We start from the raw sequence: 17,620 nt of genomic DNA, 5'->3' as shown, positions 1-17,620 counted from the left end.
CCTCGAGGAGGGACTTTGACACCCCTGCTGTAGGGACTGAGTCAGGCTGCGTGTATGGGTTCTACTTCCAAGCAAGGGATACAGTGGGACAGGACAAAAAGCTTTCCACCAGAGCCAGGATATTTTATTTCAGTCCAGAAAAGCATACAGTAAATGAAGACCCGACACGGCACTGCGTTTCAGCGTATCAATCCGCCTGCATCAGGGGGGTCACTTGCAAATAGCGCGTTTACTACCTCCCTGTTGCTGCCATTCCGCTCCCTGATAGCTTGAGCAGCGCGGTGCGAGAAGTTCGGGCAGGTCTCGCTGCTCAAGCTAACATCTTTTTTGTATACACTTCTCCCTCCATATTTGCACGGGATGCGGGCAGAACATAGCCGCGAATACCAAAAAAACGCAAATAACTTTTTTGCATGTTACTCACGGGTTTTCAGTAAAATAGACCTGAAAAAGATAATAAACCGTGAATAACCCGACCTGCGATTTGCTCCGTACAATGCCGGGAGCAGAGATTTCCAATGTGAAATGCCGGGTTCAGTGACGAAAAATAGGGGGCGGAGTCAGCAGCCGAAAAATCGCGAATAAGCAAATCCGCAGATACGGAAACCGCGGATATGGAGGGAGACGTGTACAACTCTTTCTCATGTATATCCATTATGGATATCTTTCCACCTAATTAGCTAGGTGTACCCAAGGACGGGATTAAGAACCACCAAAATAAACGACCAGTATTGATGACACGCTCTTTCCTTAATAAAAACTAGCTGAAGACGACTAATGAAAACTCACTTTAGCAGAAGTCAGACAAGGAAGGAGACGCTAGAATCTACAGCTTCACTGCTGGCGCTCTGACTTCGGCAAAGGCTTTGCTGAGTGACAGTCGTCCATTCTTTCATAGCAGCGCTGGACTTTACTGCTTCCTGGTCCCTTCTAAATCCTTTCCCACCCGTGGATTGCAATCAAGGGACACCACAGGGACAGAAGGGCTGGGGAAAGGCTAAAATGAGCTTCTCGGTGGTCAAAACGCTTCCCGAAAATGATTGCTTTTGCTGACAACAACGTCTAGAGTATCTCAATCCACTTCTCTTCCTCTGCTCTAGCACGGGTCCAGCTCATATGCTTCTCACTAGCAGACAAGGCAGCATAGGCTGCTCACCGGTGCCCATCTCTCTCTGTATCACTGCCTCCTCTGCAGTGAGCTGCCGCTTCCCCAAGGGATGAATCCCCCAGTTGTGCCCAGAGTTCAAACCCTGGGAGGTGTGGTTCACTGGTCGAGCTGCTGCTTCTACACCCAGGGGTTGTGAGGTCAAATCCCAGTGGTGCTCCTTGTGACCCTGGGCAAGTCGCTTAATCCTCCAGTGCTGTCAATTTTGAATGCCAAAGGCAGTGTACAAGTTCCCTTTGTAATTTTGAAGAAACCACTTCACTTGTCACTGCTTCATATGGGGGTCAGTATTCAGTGCCAGGCCTTGTCAGGGTGACCAGCAGTGAACATTGAGGTCTGTATAAATAGCCAGCAGAGCTGGTTCCATTCTAATTCTTAGTCACGTTCTACAGAGACTGGAGTCGGTGCAAAGAATGGCCACCCGGATGGTCTCGGGACTCAAGGATCTACCATACGAAAAACGGCTTGACAAATTACAGCTATACTCGCTCGAGGAGCGCAGAGAGAGGGGGGACATGATCGAGACGTTCAAGTATCTTACGGGCCGCATCGAGGCGGAGGAAGATATCTTCTTTTTCAAGGGTCCCACGACAACAAGAGGGCATCCGTTGAAAATCAGGGGCGGGAAACTACGAGGTGACACCAGGAAATTCTTTTTCACTGAAAGAGTGGTTGATCGCTGGAATAGTCTTCCACTACAGGTGATTGAGGCCAGCAGCGTGCCTGATTTTAAGGCCAAATGGGATCGGCAGATGGGATCTATTCACAGGGCAAAGGTAGGGGAGGGACATTAGGGTGGGCAGACTAGATGGGCCGTGGCCCTTATCTGCCGTCTCTTTCTATGTTTCTATGTTACAGTCACTGACTCTCTGCCTGTGAATATCTCGACACTCTGTGGTCTGCTTTACTATATTTTTCTCCTGCTGCGATGGTACATATTTAAGTATGGCATGGAGGTCATATATGGCTCCTACTTAAGACGGTACATTTTTAAGAATTGCACGAGGGTTACTAAAACAGATACTCACCGTAAACACAATCTCACGCTTACACAATTCTGTTCGCCCTTTTTTTGCCAACCGCCGCACGTTGCGCGAACTGCTTCATCGGCTTGTCGATCAGAACTCCCAAGTCTCTTTCCTGGGAGGTCTCTCCAAGTACAGCAGCACGAAAGTCAAATAGTGACAGCATTGGTTTTAAACGGTGCAATAAATGTATCTGTGCAAAACATATTTGCAGTTTTTACCACTTGATAACTCATAGTAAGTCCTGGGTCCAACTTTACTCCCAGGACTGTCCTTGACTCCCTCACCAGTAGTACATCATCCATCACTTTCAATGTTTTGGGCTAATTAACCCGATCAGATTTCCACACAAACATTACCTCAGTCTTTTCTACATTCAATCTTAGACTCGGCCTTTTCATATATTTTAGTACACTTTTCCCTCCGTATTGGCTGCGATAGGGGGATTAACAGAACCGCAAATACAGAAAAACCGTGAATAACTTTTTCATATGTTATTCGCTGTTTTCTATTATAAACCATCGTGAATAGGGTGAAACCGCGAATAACACGGTGGGAGACCTGGCCTGTTCCTGAAGGAGAGGCAAAAACACGGTGAAGAAAGTGCTGGGAATCGGCAATTTTCTCTGTAAACGCTTGGAATTAGCGATTTCTCTATGCAAGCTGATGTAATTTGGGGGGAGGAGCCAGCAAGCTAAAAACCGTGAATAATCGAAACCGCGAATACGGAGGGAGAAGTGTACTGTATTGTCCCCTGAGGAAGGTGAAGGAGTCGCCTAAACTTGGCTCCCTGTCGGGACTTTGATAATTGTAGCTTTCAATGGACTCATTTTTGAACTTTGACACGAATTGTCAATAAAGCATTTGGTCACCACAGGTTGAATTTGACATCTCCAGCGCCTCTTGCGGTTCGTTTTGCTTCACTTCGAGGCTTGCACCTTCTTTCCTATCCCCACATGTCTAACCAGGCAAAGTTTGGGCTTCTATTTATGCTCTCTTAATTGCCTGGTTAACTATGCGGGTCACCACATAACCCCAAACTGCGCCAAGACTTCACCCCTGTTCTGCTCCAGTAGTAACTGGCAAGTGCCGTGGAGGTCAAAAGGGAAATTGAATGGCCCTGTCCAGTTCGGTTCAATGCGCTGAGTTTATCTTGCGCTAAATTGTCTTGCGATGAGTTGTCACTGCGCTCAATTGTCTTGCGCTCAAATGTCTTACGCTGGATTGTCTTTGCGCTTACTCGTCTTGCGCTCAATTGTCTTTGCGATGAGTTGTCACTGCGCTCAATTGTCTTGCGCTCAAATGTCTTACGCTGGATTGTCTTTGCGCTTACTCGTCTTGCGCTCAATTGTCTTTGCGCTGAGTTGTCACTGCGCTCAATTGTCCTTGCGCTCAAATGTCTTACGCTGGATTGTCTTTGCGCTTACTCGTCTTGCGCTCAATTGTCTTTGCGCTGAGTTGTCACTGCGCTCAATTGTCTTGCGCTCAAATGTCTTACGCTGGATTGTCTTTGCGCTTACTCGTCTTGCGCTCAATTGTCTCTTTGCGCTGAGTTGTCACTGCGCTCAATTGTCTTGCGCTCAAATGTCTTACGCTGGATTGTCTTTGCGCTTACTCGTCTTGCGCTCAATTGTCTTTGCGCTGAGTTGTCACTGCGCTCAATTGTCTTGCGCTCAAATGTCTTACGCTGGATTGTCTTTGCGCTTACTCGTCTTGCGCTCAATTGTCTTTGCGCTGAGTTGTCACTGCGCTCAATTGTCTTGCGCTCAAATGTCTTACGCTGGATTGTCTTTGCGCTTACTCGTCTTGCGCTCAATTGTCTTTGCGCTGAGTTGTCACTGCGCTCAATTGTCTTGCGCTCAAATGTCTTACGCTGGATTGTCTTTGCGCTTACTCGTCTTGCGCTCAATTGTCTTTGCGCTGAGTTGTCACTGCGCTCAATTGTCTTGCGCTCAAATGTCTTACGCTGGATTGTCTTTGCGCTTACTCGTCTTGCGCTCAATTGTCTTTGCGCTGAGTTGTCACTGCGCTCAATTGTCTTGCGCTCAAATGTCTTACGCTGGATTGTCTTTGCGCTTACTCGTCTTGCGCTCAATTGTCTTTGCGCTGAGTTGTCACTGCGCTCAATTGTCTTGCGCTCAAATGTCTTACGCTGGATTGTCTTTGCGCTTACTCGTCTTGCGCTCAATTGTCTTTGCGCTGAGTTGTCACTGCGCTCAATTGTCTTGCGCTCAAATGTCTTACGCTGGATTGTCTTTGCGCTTACTCGTCTTGCGCTCAATTGTCTTTGCGCTGAGTTGTCACTGCGCTCAATTGTCTTGCGCTCAAATGTCTTACGCTGGATTGTCTTTGCGCTTACTCGTCTTGCGCTCAATTGTCTTTGCGCTGAGTTGTCACTGCGCTCAATTGTCTTGCGCTCAAATGTCTTACGCTGGATTGTCTTTGCGCTTACTCGTCTTGCGCTCAATTGTCTTTGCGCTGAGTTGTCACTGCGCTCAATTGTCTTGCGCTCAAATGTCTTACGCTGGATTGTCTTTGCGCTTACTCGTCTTGCGCTCAATTGTCTTTGCGCTGAGTTGTCTGCGTGCGATGGTCTTGCGCGCTTTTGACCTGTCACCGTCCAGTTCAGTGCCATTGAATCTCCCTTCCTGATCCACTCTCTTCGATTTAACAGGGCAGGAACCTTTCCCATCCGGTTAAATTATTTTTAATATCAATCCCTCGAATTGTACCTCAATGTAACTTGCCCTGAGTTTGGACAGGAAAGTCAAGTAAATCTAAAATCCAAATCCATAATGTTCTTGTCATGAGGCCAAAGTAACTGCAAAACGAAAAATGCAACACTTGGGGCTCTTTTTATCAAGCCACGCTAGCGGTTTAACGCGCAAAAATAGCGTGCATTAAACTACCGGCCGCGCTAGCCGCTACCGCCTCCCCTTGAGCAGGCGGTAGTTTTTGGCCAGCGCAGGGGTTAGCGCGTGATGAAAAGTCACACGCGTTGACCCCGCTAGCGCGGCTTGATAAAAGGAGCCCCTGGTCGCTCATAGATCCTCCCTGGGAACATTTCTCTAGTCTTTTGGGGTTCTAGGCACCATTCCTTCTAAGCCAGGGGTGTCAAAGTCCCTCCTTGAGGGCCGCAATCCACTTACATAGAAACATAGAAATAGACGGCAGATAAGGGCCACGGCCCATCTAGTCTGCCCACCCTAATGACCCTCCCCTTCCTTTGCCTAGCGAATAGATCCCATGTGTCGATCCCATTTGGCCTTAAAATCAGGCCCGCTGCTGGCCTCAATCACCTGTAGTGGAAGACTATTCCAGCGATCAACCACTCTTTCAGTGAAAAAGAATTTCCTGGTGTCACCTCGTAGTTTCCCGCCCCTGATTTTCCACGGATGCCCTCTTGTTGCCGCGGGTCCCTTGAAAAAGAAGATATCCTCCTCCGCCTCGATGCGGCCCGTGAGATACTTGGACGTCTCGATCATGTCCCCCCTCTCTCTGCGCTCCTCGAGCGAGTATAGCTGCAGTTTGTCTAACCGTTCTTCGTAAGAGAGATCTTTGAGTCTCGAGACCATCCGGGGGGCCATTCTCTGCACCAACTCCAGTCTCAGCACATCTTTGCGATAATGTGGCCTCCAGAATTGCACACAGTATTCCAGGTGGGGCCTCACCATGGATCGATACAATGGCATAATGACTTCCGGCTTACGGCTGACGAAACCCCTGCGTATGCATCCTAGGATCTGTCTTGCCTTGGATGAGGCCTGCTCTACCTGACTGGCAGCCTTCATGTCCTCACTGACGATCACCCTCAAGTCTCGTTCTGCAACCGTTCTTGTTAGGATCTCACCATTAAGGGTATAAGTCTTGTATGGATTATGGTTGCCCAGGTGCATGACTTTGCATTTTTTGGCATTGAAGCTAAGTTGCCAGGTCCTAGACCAGCCTAGACCAGTAGGAGTAGGTCGTGCATCATGTTGTCGGGCATGGGTTTTCAGGATTTCCCTAATGAATATGCATGAGATCTATTAGCATACCATGAAAGCAGTGCATGCAAATAGATTTCACGCATATTCATTGGGGAAATCCTGAAAATCTGACTGGATTGCGGCGCTCGAGGAGGGACTTTGACACCCCTGCTCTGAGCTGAGCTGGAGTCCTCCAACTGCATTGCTGCCAGTTGGGGGTGGTGTTTCAATTTTGAGTCTTCCATCACTAGGGACAGGTTCCCTGGATTCCTGCAGAACTTGCCTGTCCCTCACTATTAAAAAATGTGATAGTGAAACAGCGCCCCCCACTGGCAGGACTGTAGGCGGAGGACGAGCAGTGGTCTTCACTAATTTTTAAGTGAGGGCTATTTTGGGTCCAAAAAGGCTGAAGGAGAGCTGACAAATATCTTCCTACTTGGAGCCATGATGTCAATAGCGCTTCTCAACATTCATTCCTACCAGAACACCTGGCCTCGGTCACACAATGAATCCTATGCAAATACAAGGCCACAAACTAAAAGTCCTACTACACACAACTGTAACCCATGATGCCAGACTCTGCATCCAGAGAAATAGAGAAAATGCAAAATATAAACAGCAGATGTAAAAGAAAAAGAATTGAAAATGAAATAAATTGTCCTACCTTTGTTGTCTGGTGGTTTTATTTTTCTAATCATCTTTTCCCAGACTTTGGCTGCACTTCCTCCTCTCTGTGCTCTTAACTGTTTCCAGGACCTTCTTATCCATTTGCCATTTTTCTCTCCTTCACTTTCTGCCCTCCATCCATCTTTAGCATTAACTTTTAACATTCAACTTGCTTGCATTTTTCTGCTTCCTTCTCAATCTGTCCATGTTTTCCCCTCCTCTCCATCCATGTGCACCATCTCCTCCCTCCCTCTACCCTTCCCCTCCTCTCCATCTATGCGCACAATCTCCTCCCTCTCTCTGTTCTTTCCCTCCTCTTCATCTATGCACACCATATCCTCCCTCTTTCTACCCTTCACCTCCTCTCCATCCATGTGTATCATCTCCTCCCTCCCTCTATCCTTCTCCTCTCCATCTATACACACCATCTCCTCCCACCCTCTATCCTTCCCCTCCTCTCCATCTATGCGCACCATTTCCTCCCTCTCTTTGTTATTTCTCTCCTCTCCATCTATGCACACCATCTCCTCCCTCTCTCTACCCTTCCCCTCCTCTCCATCCATGTGCATCATCTCCTCCCTCTACCCTTCCCCTCCTCTCCAGCCATGTACACCATCTCCTCCCTCTCTCTGTTCTTTCCCTCCTCTCCATCTATGCGCACCATCTCCTCCCTCTCTCTACCCTTCCCCTCCTCTCCATCCATGTGCATCATAGTAACATAGTAGATGACGGCAGATAAAGACCCGAATGGTCCATCCAGTCTGCCCAATCTGATTCAATTAAAAAATTTTTTTTTTTTAATTTTTCTTCTTAGCTATTTCTGGGCAAGAATCCAAAGCTTTACCCGGTACTGTGCATGGGTTCCAACTGCCAAAATCTCTGTTAAGACTTACTCCAGCCCATCTACACCCTCCCAGCCATTGAAGCCCTCCCCTGCCCATCCTTCACCAAACGGCCATACACCGACACAGACCGTGCAAGTCTGCCCAGTAACTGGCCTAGTTCAATATTTAATATTATTTTCTGATTCTAAATCTTCTGTGTTCATCCCACGCTTCTTTGAACTCAGTCACAGTTTTACTCTCCACCACCTCTCTCAGGAGCGCATTCTAGGCATCCACTACCCTCTCCGTAAAGTAGAATTTCCTAACATTGCCCCTGAATCTACCACCCCTCAACCTCAAATTATGTCCTCTGGTTTTACCATTTTCCTTTCTCTGGAAAAGATTTTGTTCTACGTTAATACCCTTCAAGTATTTGAACGTCTGAATCATATCTCCCCTGTCTCTCCTTTCCTCTAGGGTATACATATTCAGGGCTTCCAGTCTCTCCTCATACGTCTTCTAGCGCAAGCCTCCTATCATTTTCGTCGCCCTCCTCTGGACCGCCTCAAGTCTTCTTACGTCTTTCGCCAGATACGGTCTCCAAAACTGAACACAATACTCCAAGTGGGGCCTCACTAATGACCTGTACAGGGGCATCAACACCTTCTTCCTTCTACTGACTACGCCTCTCTTTATACAGCCCAGCATCCTTCTGGCAGCAGCCACTGCCTTGTCACACTGTTTTTTCGCCTTTAGATCTTCGGACACTATCACCCCAAGGTCCCTCTCCCCGTCCGTGCATATCAGCTTCTCTCCTCCCAGCATATACGGTTCCTTCCTATTATTAATCCCCAAATGCATTACTCTGCATTTCTTTGCATTGAATTTTAGTTGCCAGGCATTAGACCATTCCTCTAACTTTTGCAGATCCTTTTTCATATTTTCCACTCCCTCTTCGGTGTCTACTCTGTTACAAATCTTGGTATCATCTGCAAAAAGGCACACTTTTCCTTCTAACCCTTCAGCAATGTCACTCACATACATATTGAACAGGATTGGCCCCAGCACCGAACCCTGAGGGACTCCACTAGTCACCTTTCCTTCCTTCGAGCGACTTCCATTAACCACCACCCTCTGGCGTCTGTCCGACAGCCAGTTTCTGACCCAGTTCACCACTTTGGGTCCTAACTTCAGCCCTTCAAGTTTGTTCAACAGCCTCCTATGAGGAACTGTATCAAAGGCTTTGCTGAAATCCAAGTAAATTACATCTAGCATATGTCCTCGATCCAGCTCTCTGGTCACCCAATCAAAAAATTCAATCAGGTTCGTTTGGCACGATTTACCTTTTGTAAAGCCATGTTGCCTCGGATCCTGTAACCCATTAGATTCAAGGAAATACACTATCCTTTCTTTCAGCAACACTTCCATTATTTTTCCAACAACTGAAGTGAGGCTCACCGGCCTGTAGTTTCCTGCTTCATCCCTGTGACCACTTTTATGAATAGGGACCACATCCGCTCTCCTCCAATCCCCAGGAATCACTCCAGAGATTTGTTGAACAAATCTTTAATAGGACTCGCCAAAACCTCTCTGAGCTCCCTTAGTATCCTGGGATGGATCCCGTCTGGTCCCATCGCTTTGTCCACCTTCAGTTTTTCAAGTTGCTCATAAACACCCTCCTCCGTGAACGGCGCAGAATCTACTCCATTTTCTCGTGTAACTTTGCCAGACAATCTCGATCCTTCTCCAGGATTTTCTTCTGTGAACACAGAACAGAAGTATTTGTTTAGCACATTTGCTTTCTCCTCATCATTCTCCACATATTTGTTCCCAGCATCTTTTAGCCTAGCAATTCCATTTTTTATCTTCCTCCTTTCACTAATATATCTGAAAAAAATTTTATCTCCCTTTTTTACATTTTTAGCCATTTGTTCTTCCGCCTGTGCCTTCGCCAAACGTATCTCTCTCTTGGCTTCTTTCAGTTTCACCCTGTAGTCCTTTCTGCTCTCCTCTTCTTGGGTTTTTTTATATTTCATGAACGCCAACTCTTTCGCCTTTATTTTCTCAGCCACTAGGTTGGAGAACCATATCGGCTTCCTTTTTCTCTTGTTTTTTATTGATTTTCTTCACATAAAGGTCCGTAGCCATTTTTATCGCTCCTTTCAGCTTAGACCACTGTCTTTCCACTTCTCTTATGTCCTCCCATCCTAACAGCTCTTTCTTCAGGTACTTTCCCATTGCATTAAAGTCTGTACGTTTGAAATCTAGGACTTTAAGTATCGTGCAGCCGCTCTCCACTTTAGCCGTTATATCAAACCAAACCGTTTGATGATCGCTACTACCCAGGTGAGCACCCACTCGAACATTAGAGATACTCTCTCCATTTGTGAGGACCAGATCCAATATCGCTTTTTCCCTTGTGGGTTCCGTCACCATTTGTCTGAGCAGAGCCTCTTCAAAGGCATCCACAATCTCCCTACTTCTTTCCGATTCCGCAGACGGAACATTCCAGTCCGCATCCGGCAGGTTGAAATCTCCCAACAGCAGAACCTCCTCTTTCCTTCCAAACTTTTGGATATCCACAATCAGATCCTTATCAATTTGCTGCGATTGAGTCGGAGGTCTGTAGACTACACCCAAATAGATAGAAGTTCCATCTTCTCTTTTCAGAGCAATCCATATCGCTTCTTCCTCTCCCCAGGTCCCTTGCATTTCAGTCGCTTGGATATTGATCTTTACATAGAGAGCTACTCCTCCACCTTTATGACCATCTCTGTCCTTCCTAAAAAGATTATATCCCGGTATGTTTGCATCCCATCCATGTGATTCACTGAACCATGTCTCTGTGATAGCAACAATATCTAGATCTGCCTCTAATATCAGGGCTTGCAGATCATGAACTTTGTTGCTTAGACTGCGAGCATTTGTGGTCATCGCTTTCCAGCTATTTTTCAGCGATAATCTCCTTTTTCGTATGGATTTTTGTGTCGTTTCACTTTCCGTTGCAATACTAAGAAATGAGTTGCTGATATTGCTTATGTTGCAGCCTTTACTACTATCACATCTTTTCTTTTGCCGGGGGTGGTCTCTATAATTGTCCTTCGTACATACACCACCCCCACCTTCTAGTTTAAATGCCTAGAAAAATATTGTCTAAATTTCTCTGCAAGGTTTCTTTTTCCTGCTGTAGTAATATGTAGCCCATCAGTGCAATATAGCTTCTTGTCCTTCCATGTATTTCCCCATCCTCCTATGTATCTGAAGCCTTCTTGATGACACCAGGCTCTGAGCCATCTATTAAAGTCCTCTGTGTTTTTCACTCTTTGCTCTCCCTTTCCATATCCAGGCAGTATTTCAGAAAAAGCTAAAGTCTTTACAAAAGGTTTCACGCCCTCACCAAGCTCCCGAAAAGCTTTCTGTGCTGCAAGTGTGGAGTTGTTGGCCAGGTCATTTGTTCCCAGATGGATAACAACTCCTCCCTTCCTCTACCCTTCCCCTCCTCTCCATCCATTTGCATCATCTCCTCCCTCTCTCTACCCTTCCCCTCCTCTCCATCTATGTACACTATCTCCTCCCTCTCTCCATTCTTTTTCTCCTCTCCATCCATGTCCATCATCTCCTCACTCTCTCTGCCCTTTCCCCTTTCTCCCCATTTTTCTTCCAACAGAGGTCTGGCATCTTCTTCCACTCCCATCCCCCCCCCCCCCCCCATTGGGATCCAGCACTTTTTGCTTCCAATGCTTTGGGCTGTGGGCAGAGTGAAAGAAGTAAACATGCTGCCTTTGGTGGCCCTGGAAACTTTCACTTTGCTATAGCTTCCTGTCCCCAAGGTTGGAAGCTGTAGCAGAGGGAAAGCTTCTGGTTAAAGCTACAGCCTCAGCACCCTGAGGTTGTGGGTTCAAACCCATGGTGCTCCTTGTGACCCTGGGTAAGTCACTTAATCCCCTCTGTATTCTCTTTTAATACTTATTGTATTCAGATTGGTCTCTCTGCATCCTACATATACAATATAATTTGATTTATAAGTCACTTAATGCCCCAGGTATATTAGAGAGATTATAAGCACCAGGACAGACAGGGAAAAATGCTTGAGTACCTGAATAAATTCATGTAAACCATTCTGAGTTCCCCTGGGAGATGGTATAGAAAACTGAATAAATAGTGTGAAAAGTTTCAGCCTCTGATAACCAGAGCTGGTATTGTGATGTCATAATGCCTCATTCCACCAATAAGAGCCAACCTCATCAGTGATGTCACAATGGCTTGATTGTCCTATACTTGGCTCACTTCTACTACATTATGATTTCTAGACTGGCAGTGGTTCAAGCTATAGCTTCAGCATCCTGAGGTTGCAGGTTTCAAGCCTAACACAGTTCCTAGTGACCCTGGCCAAGTCACTCATCCCCCCATTGCCCCAGTACATTAGACAAATTGTGAGCCCACCCTGACAAACAGGGGAAACTGCTTGAGTACCTGAATAAATTCATGTAAACTGTTCTGAGCTCCCCTGGGAGAACAGTATAGAAAACTGGATAAATAGTGTGAAAAGTTTCTGTCTCTGGTAATCAGAGCTGGTATTGTGATGTCATAATGCCTCATTCCACCAATGCCTAAGAGCCAACCTCATCAGTGATGTCACAATGGCTTGATAGTCCTATACTTGGCTCACTTTTACTACATTATGATTTCTAGAGTGACGCAGTGGTTAATGCTACAGCCTTAGCACCCTGAGATTGTGGGTTCAAACCCCCACTCCTCCTTATGACCTTGGGCAAGTCACTTAATCCCCCCATTGCACCAGGTACATTAGATAGATTGTGAGCCAACTGGTACAGACAGGGAAAATGCTTGAGTATCTGAATAAATTCATGTAAACTGTTCTGAGCTCCCCTGGGAGAGCAGTATAAATAAAAAAAGGACACTGGAGTGCCTTTCCACTGCTTTCTTTTCCATTAGAATAGGGTTGCATAAGTTTTTGAGACAAATAAAGCAGGGAATTGACATGGGCAAAGTTTTGTCTTCTTGCACTTAATAATAATAATAATAATAACTTTATTTTTCTATACCGCCATAGTCGAAAGACTTCTAGGCATTCACATTGAAAGAAGGCTGGACAATCAGCGAATTACAGAATGCAAAAGGAGAAATGTTACATAAAAATTGGGGTTATATGAGAAATGTTACATGAGGCATTGGAGTTACATGAGAAATTACATCATTAAGATCATGCTGCGATAATCATAAACTATCCCCGAAAAGATTACACTGGAGACACCACGCAAACAGGCTGGCATGCTTTTAATAAACATTTAAAGTGTTAAGAGGAGGTATCAGTGAAACATAAGTGCTCTCCAGCACAAACTGAAAGACAAATTTTGAGTTAAATAGCCCATTTTGTCACCACATGTCACATGATGTTACATTACATATGGATCGCTAATTTGCCGCTACAGGAGTTCAATGAGATTTACAATTTAGAAGAGTCTGGCCATGTCCAGGGTTTACATTATTTCATTATGGTTCATGACAAACCCTGTCCTGGAGGACCACCAGATAGTTGGGTTTTCGGGAGAGCCCTAATGAATATGCATGAAAGAGATTTGCATATAATGAAGGTGACAGGCATGCAAATGATTTTGTATGTACACAGTCTGTTTGTCAAAAAAAGTGTCTTCTTTGCAAACAAAAATATCACTGAAAAATGCCCACAAACCAAACTGTGGAGTCAAAACTATGCCAAAAAGAATTATCTTGTGCAATGAAGTGGTAGAATTCCACTGCTATCCAATGAGGTACCCCATTTTGCCATCTTCTTCAGGGAGGTGGTTGCAATTAAGGACTGGCTTCTTGTAGACAGGCTTGCCACAGTCAGATATACACTGAGAATGCTCAAAGTACTTTCATCACACTTCCAGATATTGCTGAGGTCAGCACTCACACTTTTTCATTAGTAGTTCAAGGTGAGTTACATTCAGGTATAGTAAGTATTTCCTTGTCTCCAGAGGGCTTACAAGATAAGTACCTTAATTAGTAAACATTTTCCCCATAGAAAGAAAATGGGAGAAAGCCCTTTGTAATATGGTTCAGGACTCCTGGAAACATTGCACCAGAAGGGAAGATTAGGTTCTTATCTCAATAATCTTCTTTCTGGTAGATGTGTCTAGGAGTCCCGACATCCCGCCTTGTTAATTAGAATTTGCCTGCTTACTGCCTCGGACAGAGTGTGAGTCCACAGTGGAGATCTTCTCCTGCCAGTCTGATAGGAGGAGAAAAACAAGTGAGTGTCTCGGAGCTCCATATGTGGGACAGAAGAACATAAGACTAGCTTTACTGGGTCAGACCAGTAGTTTATCTAGCCTAGTATCCTGTCTTTACGGTGGCCAATCCAGGTCACAAGTACTGGGCAAAAACCCAAAAAGTAGCAACAATCTTTGCTATCGATCCAGGTAGTGCTGGTTGCATGCATGTTTATGCCATGTTTTGTGCCTTAACTTTGCTAAATTATTTGTTACAGGGAAGAACAGAAATTTATTGTTGGGGAGTTTCCCCGTGCCCCTCCTTCTTATTATGTCTCCTATCAGAGCGGTGATCGTCTACTTTGGTACAAACTGAAGCATGGGTCAGCCAACTGGGGAGGATGCGGAGCAAAAAGATGTGGTATCCTTCTGCAAACAACCCATGGGTTTGGAGACATAACCCTATGGTTCGGGACTTTTAGACCCATCTAGCAGAAAGAAGATTATAGAGATAAGAATCTAATCTTCCCTGATAAAATAGAGTAATACCACCACAACAGAGAATACTGTGCCTCCTCTGGAGGACAAAGACTTTTTTGTGAACTATCCAAAAATGCCTTAGAGAAGAGCGATAACAAGGAAGAAAGGAACACAGTTGCTTCTACGCAGAGAGGAAGAGAAATGAAGAGAATGCTGGATGGGAGACAGAGAGGTGGGAAGGCTGCTGGCAGGAAGGGGAGACAAAAGGGGACCCTGGATGGACATGGGGAAAAGTGTTGCTGGGTGGTAAGGATAAGAGGAGGATATTGGTAAGGAATAGCAAGAAAGAAGGGGATGCTGCTAGACAGGAAGAGAGAGTACAGGGGCAAGAAAGAAAGATCTGGATTGGGGGTGTACTGGGCAGAGAGGAGGAGGATGTTAGTCAGGAAAGAGTGGATCTTAGTAGGTTATTTTCAGAGTGGGGCTCCTTCACCTAGAGCTGCAAGCCATGAAAATGTGACCTTGGAAGCAGAATGACTTTTTGCAGACTATGTTGAGGCTCGCAGATGACAGGGAACTAATTGAAAAAAAGGCTTCTCTATTGACCAGCAGTGGTTACCAAGCTACACACCAAGGCCAGTCGCTCACTTTACTCTGCCTTGGTTTTTTTTCTAGGTTCAAGCTGAGTTTCAGAAGTGCTGGGAACGCTGGAGACTGGAACATATGTACAGCCAACGGGACATCAACAAGAAGCCTCTACAGTTCCCAGCCAACAGCCTGAGCAGTGGAGGCACCCTTGGCAGCACCGTTTAAGCCGCTATGCCCAGAGACACTTTAAAGGCACACTCTAGAAACAATCTGTTGAACTTGTGTGGCACGGCACTTTAATCAGGAGGTACCTAGGGTCCCGCTCAAGAATCCTCCTGAACTCAGAAACAAATATTTCAGTAATGCGTAGCTCTGTGGCTTTCTAAACAAGAGCAACCTCCTCGATTGGGTCCTTCAAATCAGGAAGCTAAGCCACCACAAGGCTGCATATTTCCTTTCCCATTAATAATCAAGAGCTGCACTGTCCAAATATTAAAGAGCCTGCTCGATTACAGGCCAAATACAGGGTAATAGATTGTAAGCTCTTTCGAGCAGGGACTGTTTTCTTACTCTTTGTGACTCTGTACAGCGCTGCGTGCATCTGGTGGCGCTATAGAAATAATTAAGAGTGGTCGTTAAATTTGTGGAAAGGGTTCACTGGTCAAATTCAGTGCATCCATTTCAAAAACAGCTGTCACGGTCTGAGAGAATTCAGGATTTGGGGCATTAAAAAGCTGTGTTTAGTACCTGAAAATGGAAGTCTTATGGTTCTAATGTGCTGTTAGACTGATTAAACAAGGCAACATAACTCCAGGTGGGAAATGAAGTTCCCGAAATAGCGAAAGGGACAGATGGACGTCATATAAAAGTAGTATCTCTGGCCTCCACTATGCTAAACTTCAGTTTCGGAACTATTTTTGTTTCAAAGGGCGGCACGCCTTCAGACTCTATAGAAAAAACTAAAACTGTTTTTTTTCCCCATGGAAAGAGGGACTCAAGAATCCACCACCAATTTGCTTTAATAACTTTCCAATTCAGTCTGTGAATAAAGTAAGAATCCTTGGAGTCATTATAGATAATAAATTAAATTATCACAATCAAATAAATTCTGTCGTTAAAAGTTGTTTCCACAGGCTGCGGTATGATTCAATCCTTAGCTAACTTTTTGGATGCTCCCTCACTAAACATATTAATTCATTCATTGATCATTTTCAAAACTGGATTATTGTAATTCACTGTATAAAGGAATTACATAAAAAGAAACAAGATGATTACAACTGATACAAAATACTGCAATAAAAATCATTACAGGTAAAATAAAATTTGACCATGTAACACCATTGGCTTCCTGTCAACCACCGAATAACCTATAAACAGGCACTCATTACATTTTAAATTCTACAAGTCAACACACCGTTATTCCTAGATCGAGTTATCGTTCCTTATTCTCCTCTCCGCTCCTTACGATCTGAGGATAAAAACCTACTTACTGTTCTATCCTTACGAACCATAAATACAAGACGTACTACACTCTTCTCTGTCACCGTCCCCCAAACGTGGAACTTATTACTTGCTCAGATAAGAGAAGAAAAGAACCTCGAGAAATTTAAATCAAAACTAAAAAGTTTCCTATATAGAGTCGCCTTTAACTGATTAGTGAGTCCCTTAAACTAAGGGCTCCTTTTATCAAGCTGCGCTAGTGGGTTTAGCGCGTCGGACATTTCATTACGCGCTAACCCCCACGGCCGGCTAAAAAACTAACGCCTGCTCAACGCAGGCGTTAGCGGCTAGCGCGGCAGGTGGTTTAATGCGCGGTATTGTTCCCATTTCCACAACAGAAAAAGAAACACTTTCAGTTCTCAAAATGCTTTGGAATGGAGACTGAACTTAAAAGTAAGGTTAATAAGTTAAGGGAGTACAGCCTCAAGCAGCGTGGGCTGTTTTATACGACCCATCAAGGGTGATTTATAAAGCAATATTTAGTGGACATGATTTCGGAAGTGTATTACCTCAGGAGCACTATAGCTGTGAAAATTGAAAAAGTTGATCAATGCTGACTCACGGTGGAAGGAATCTCCCGTTGCAAATGACGGTACGTCCTTGTGAGATTGGTTCAGGGTTTTCCACCCAGCAAATAACCCCGGTGCCAATAGATTTTATGTGCAGAAAAAGTCTCACTCAAATTTATCCATTCTGGAATTTCCAAGCAAATAAATTTCTTCTATAGCTCTACATTGCTTTTCTTCATAGACATGAGTCATTTTATATTATTGAAAGAAACTCCCTGAATGAGATCCTTTTCAAATGAGTGCCCGAGGAACAGGTGTTAGAGGATCAAAGCCCTGTAGTTTTTCTGTAGCACCGAGTCCAAATGAGATGAGTTTTAGATCCAATGATTGCTATATGGAAAGGTAGAAACATAGAAAGATGACGGCAGAAAAGGGCTATAACCCATCAAGTCTGTCCACTCTATTAACCCACCCCTTTAATTCTACTAACCCCCTTGAGTATACCGCTACTCTATTGACCCGCCCCTTCAAGTCTGTACCCTAGTGACCCTATTCCTTGACTTGTCCCTCGTAGGGATCCCACATAGGTATCCCATTTATTCTTAAAGTCTGGGATGCTGCTGGCCTCGATCACCTGCACTGGAAGCTTGTTCCAATGA

General features: G+C 45.1%; 1 protein-coding gene across 1 annotated transcript in view; it reads left to right on the top strand.

Annotated features, from left to right (window-relative positions):
- GLP1R (glucagon like peptide 1 receptor) overlaps positions 1-17,620 on the top strand; it is a 245,924-nt gene extending 228,304 nt beyond the window's left edge. Inside the window, exon 13 of the mRNA XM_033935380.1 lies at positions 15,040-17,620. Coding sequence (XP_033791271.1) covers positions 15,040-15,177 — 138 coding nt within the window. The 3' untranslated portion in view covers positions 15,178-17,620. The remainder of the gene's footprint in view (positions 1-15,039) is intronic.

This window comes from Geotrypetes seraphini, chromosome 3, assembly GCF_902459505.1.
Source record: "Geotrypetes seraphini chromosome 3, aGeoSer1.1, whole genome shotgun sequence".
Classification (NCBI taxonomy): Eukaryota; Metazoa; Chordata; class Amphibia; order Gymnophiona; family Dermophiidae; genus Geotrypetes; species Geotrypetes seraphini.
This window is presented reverse-complemented; position numbering and strand designations above follow the sequence as displayed.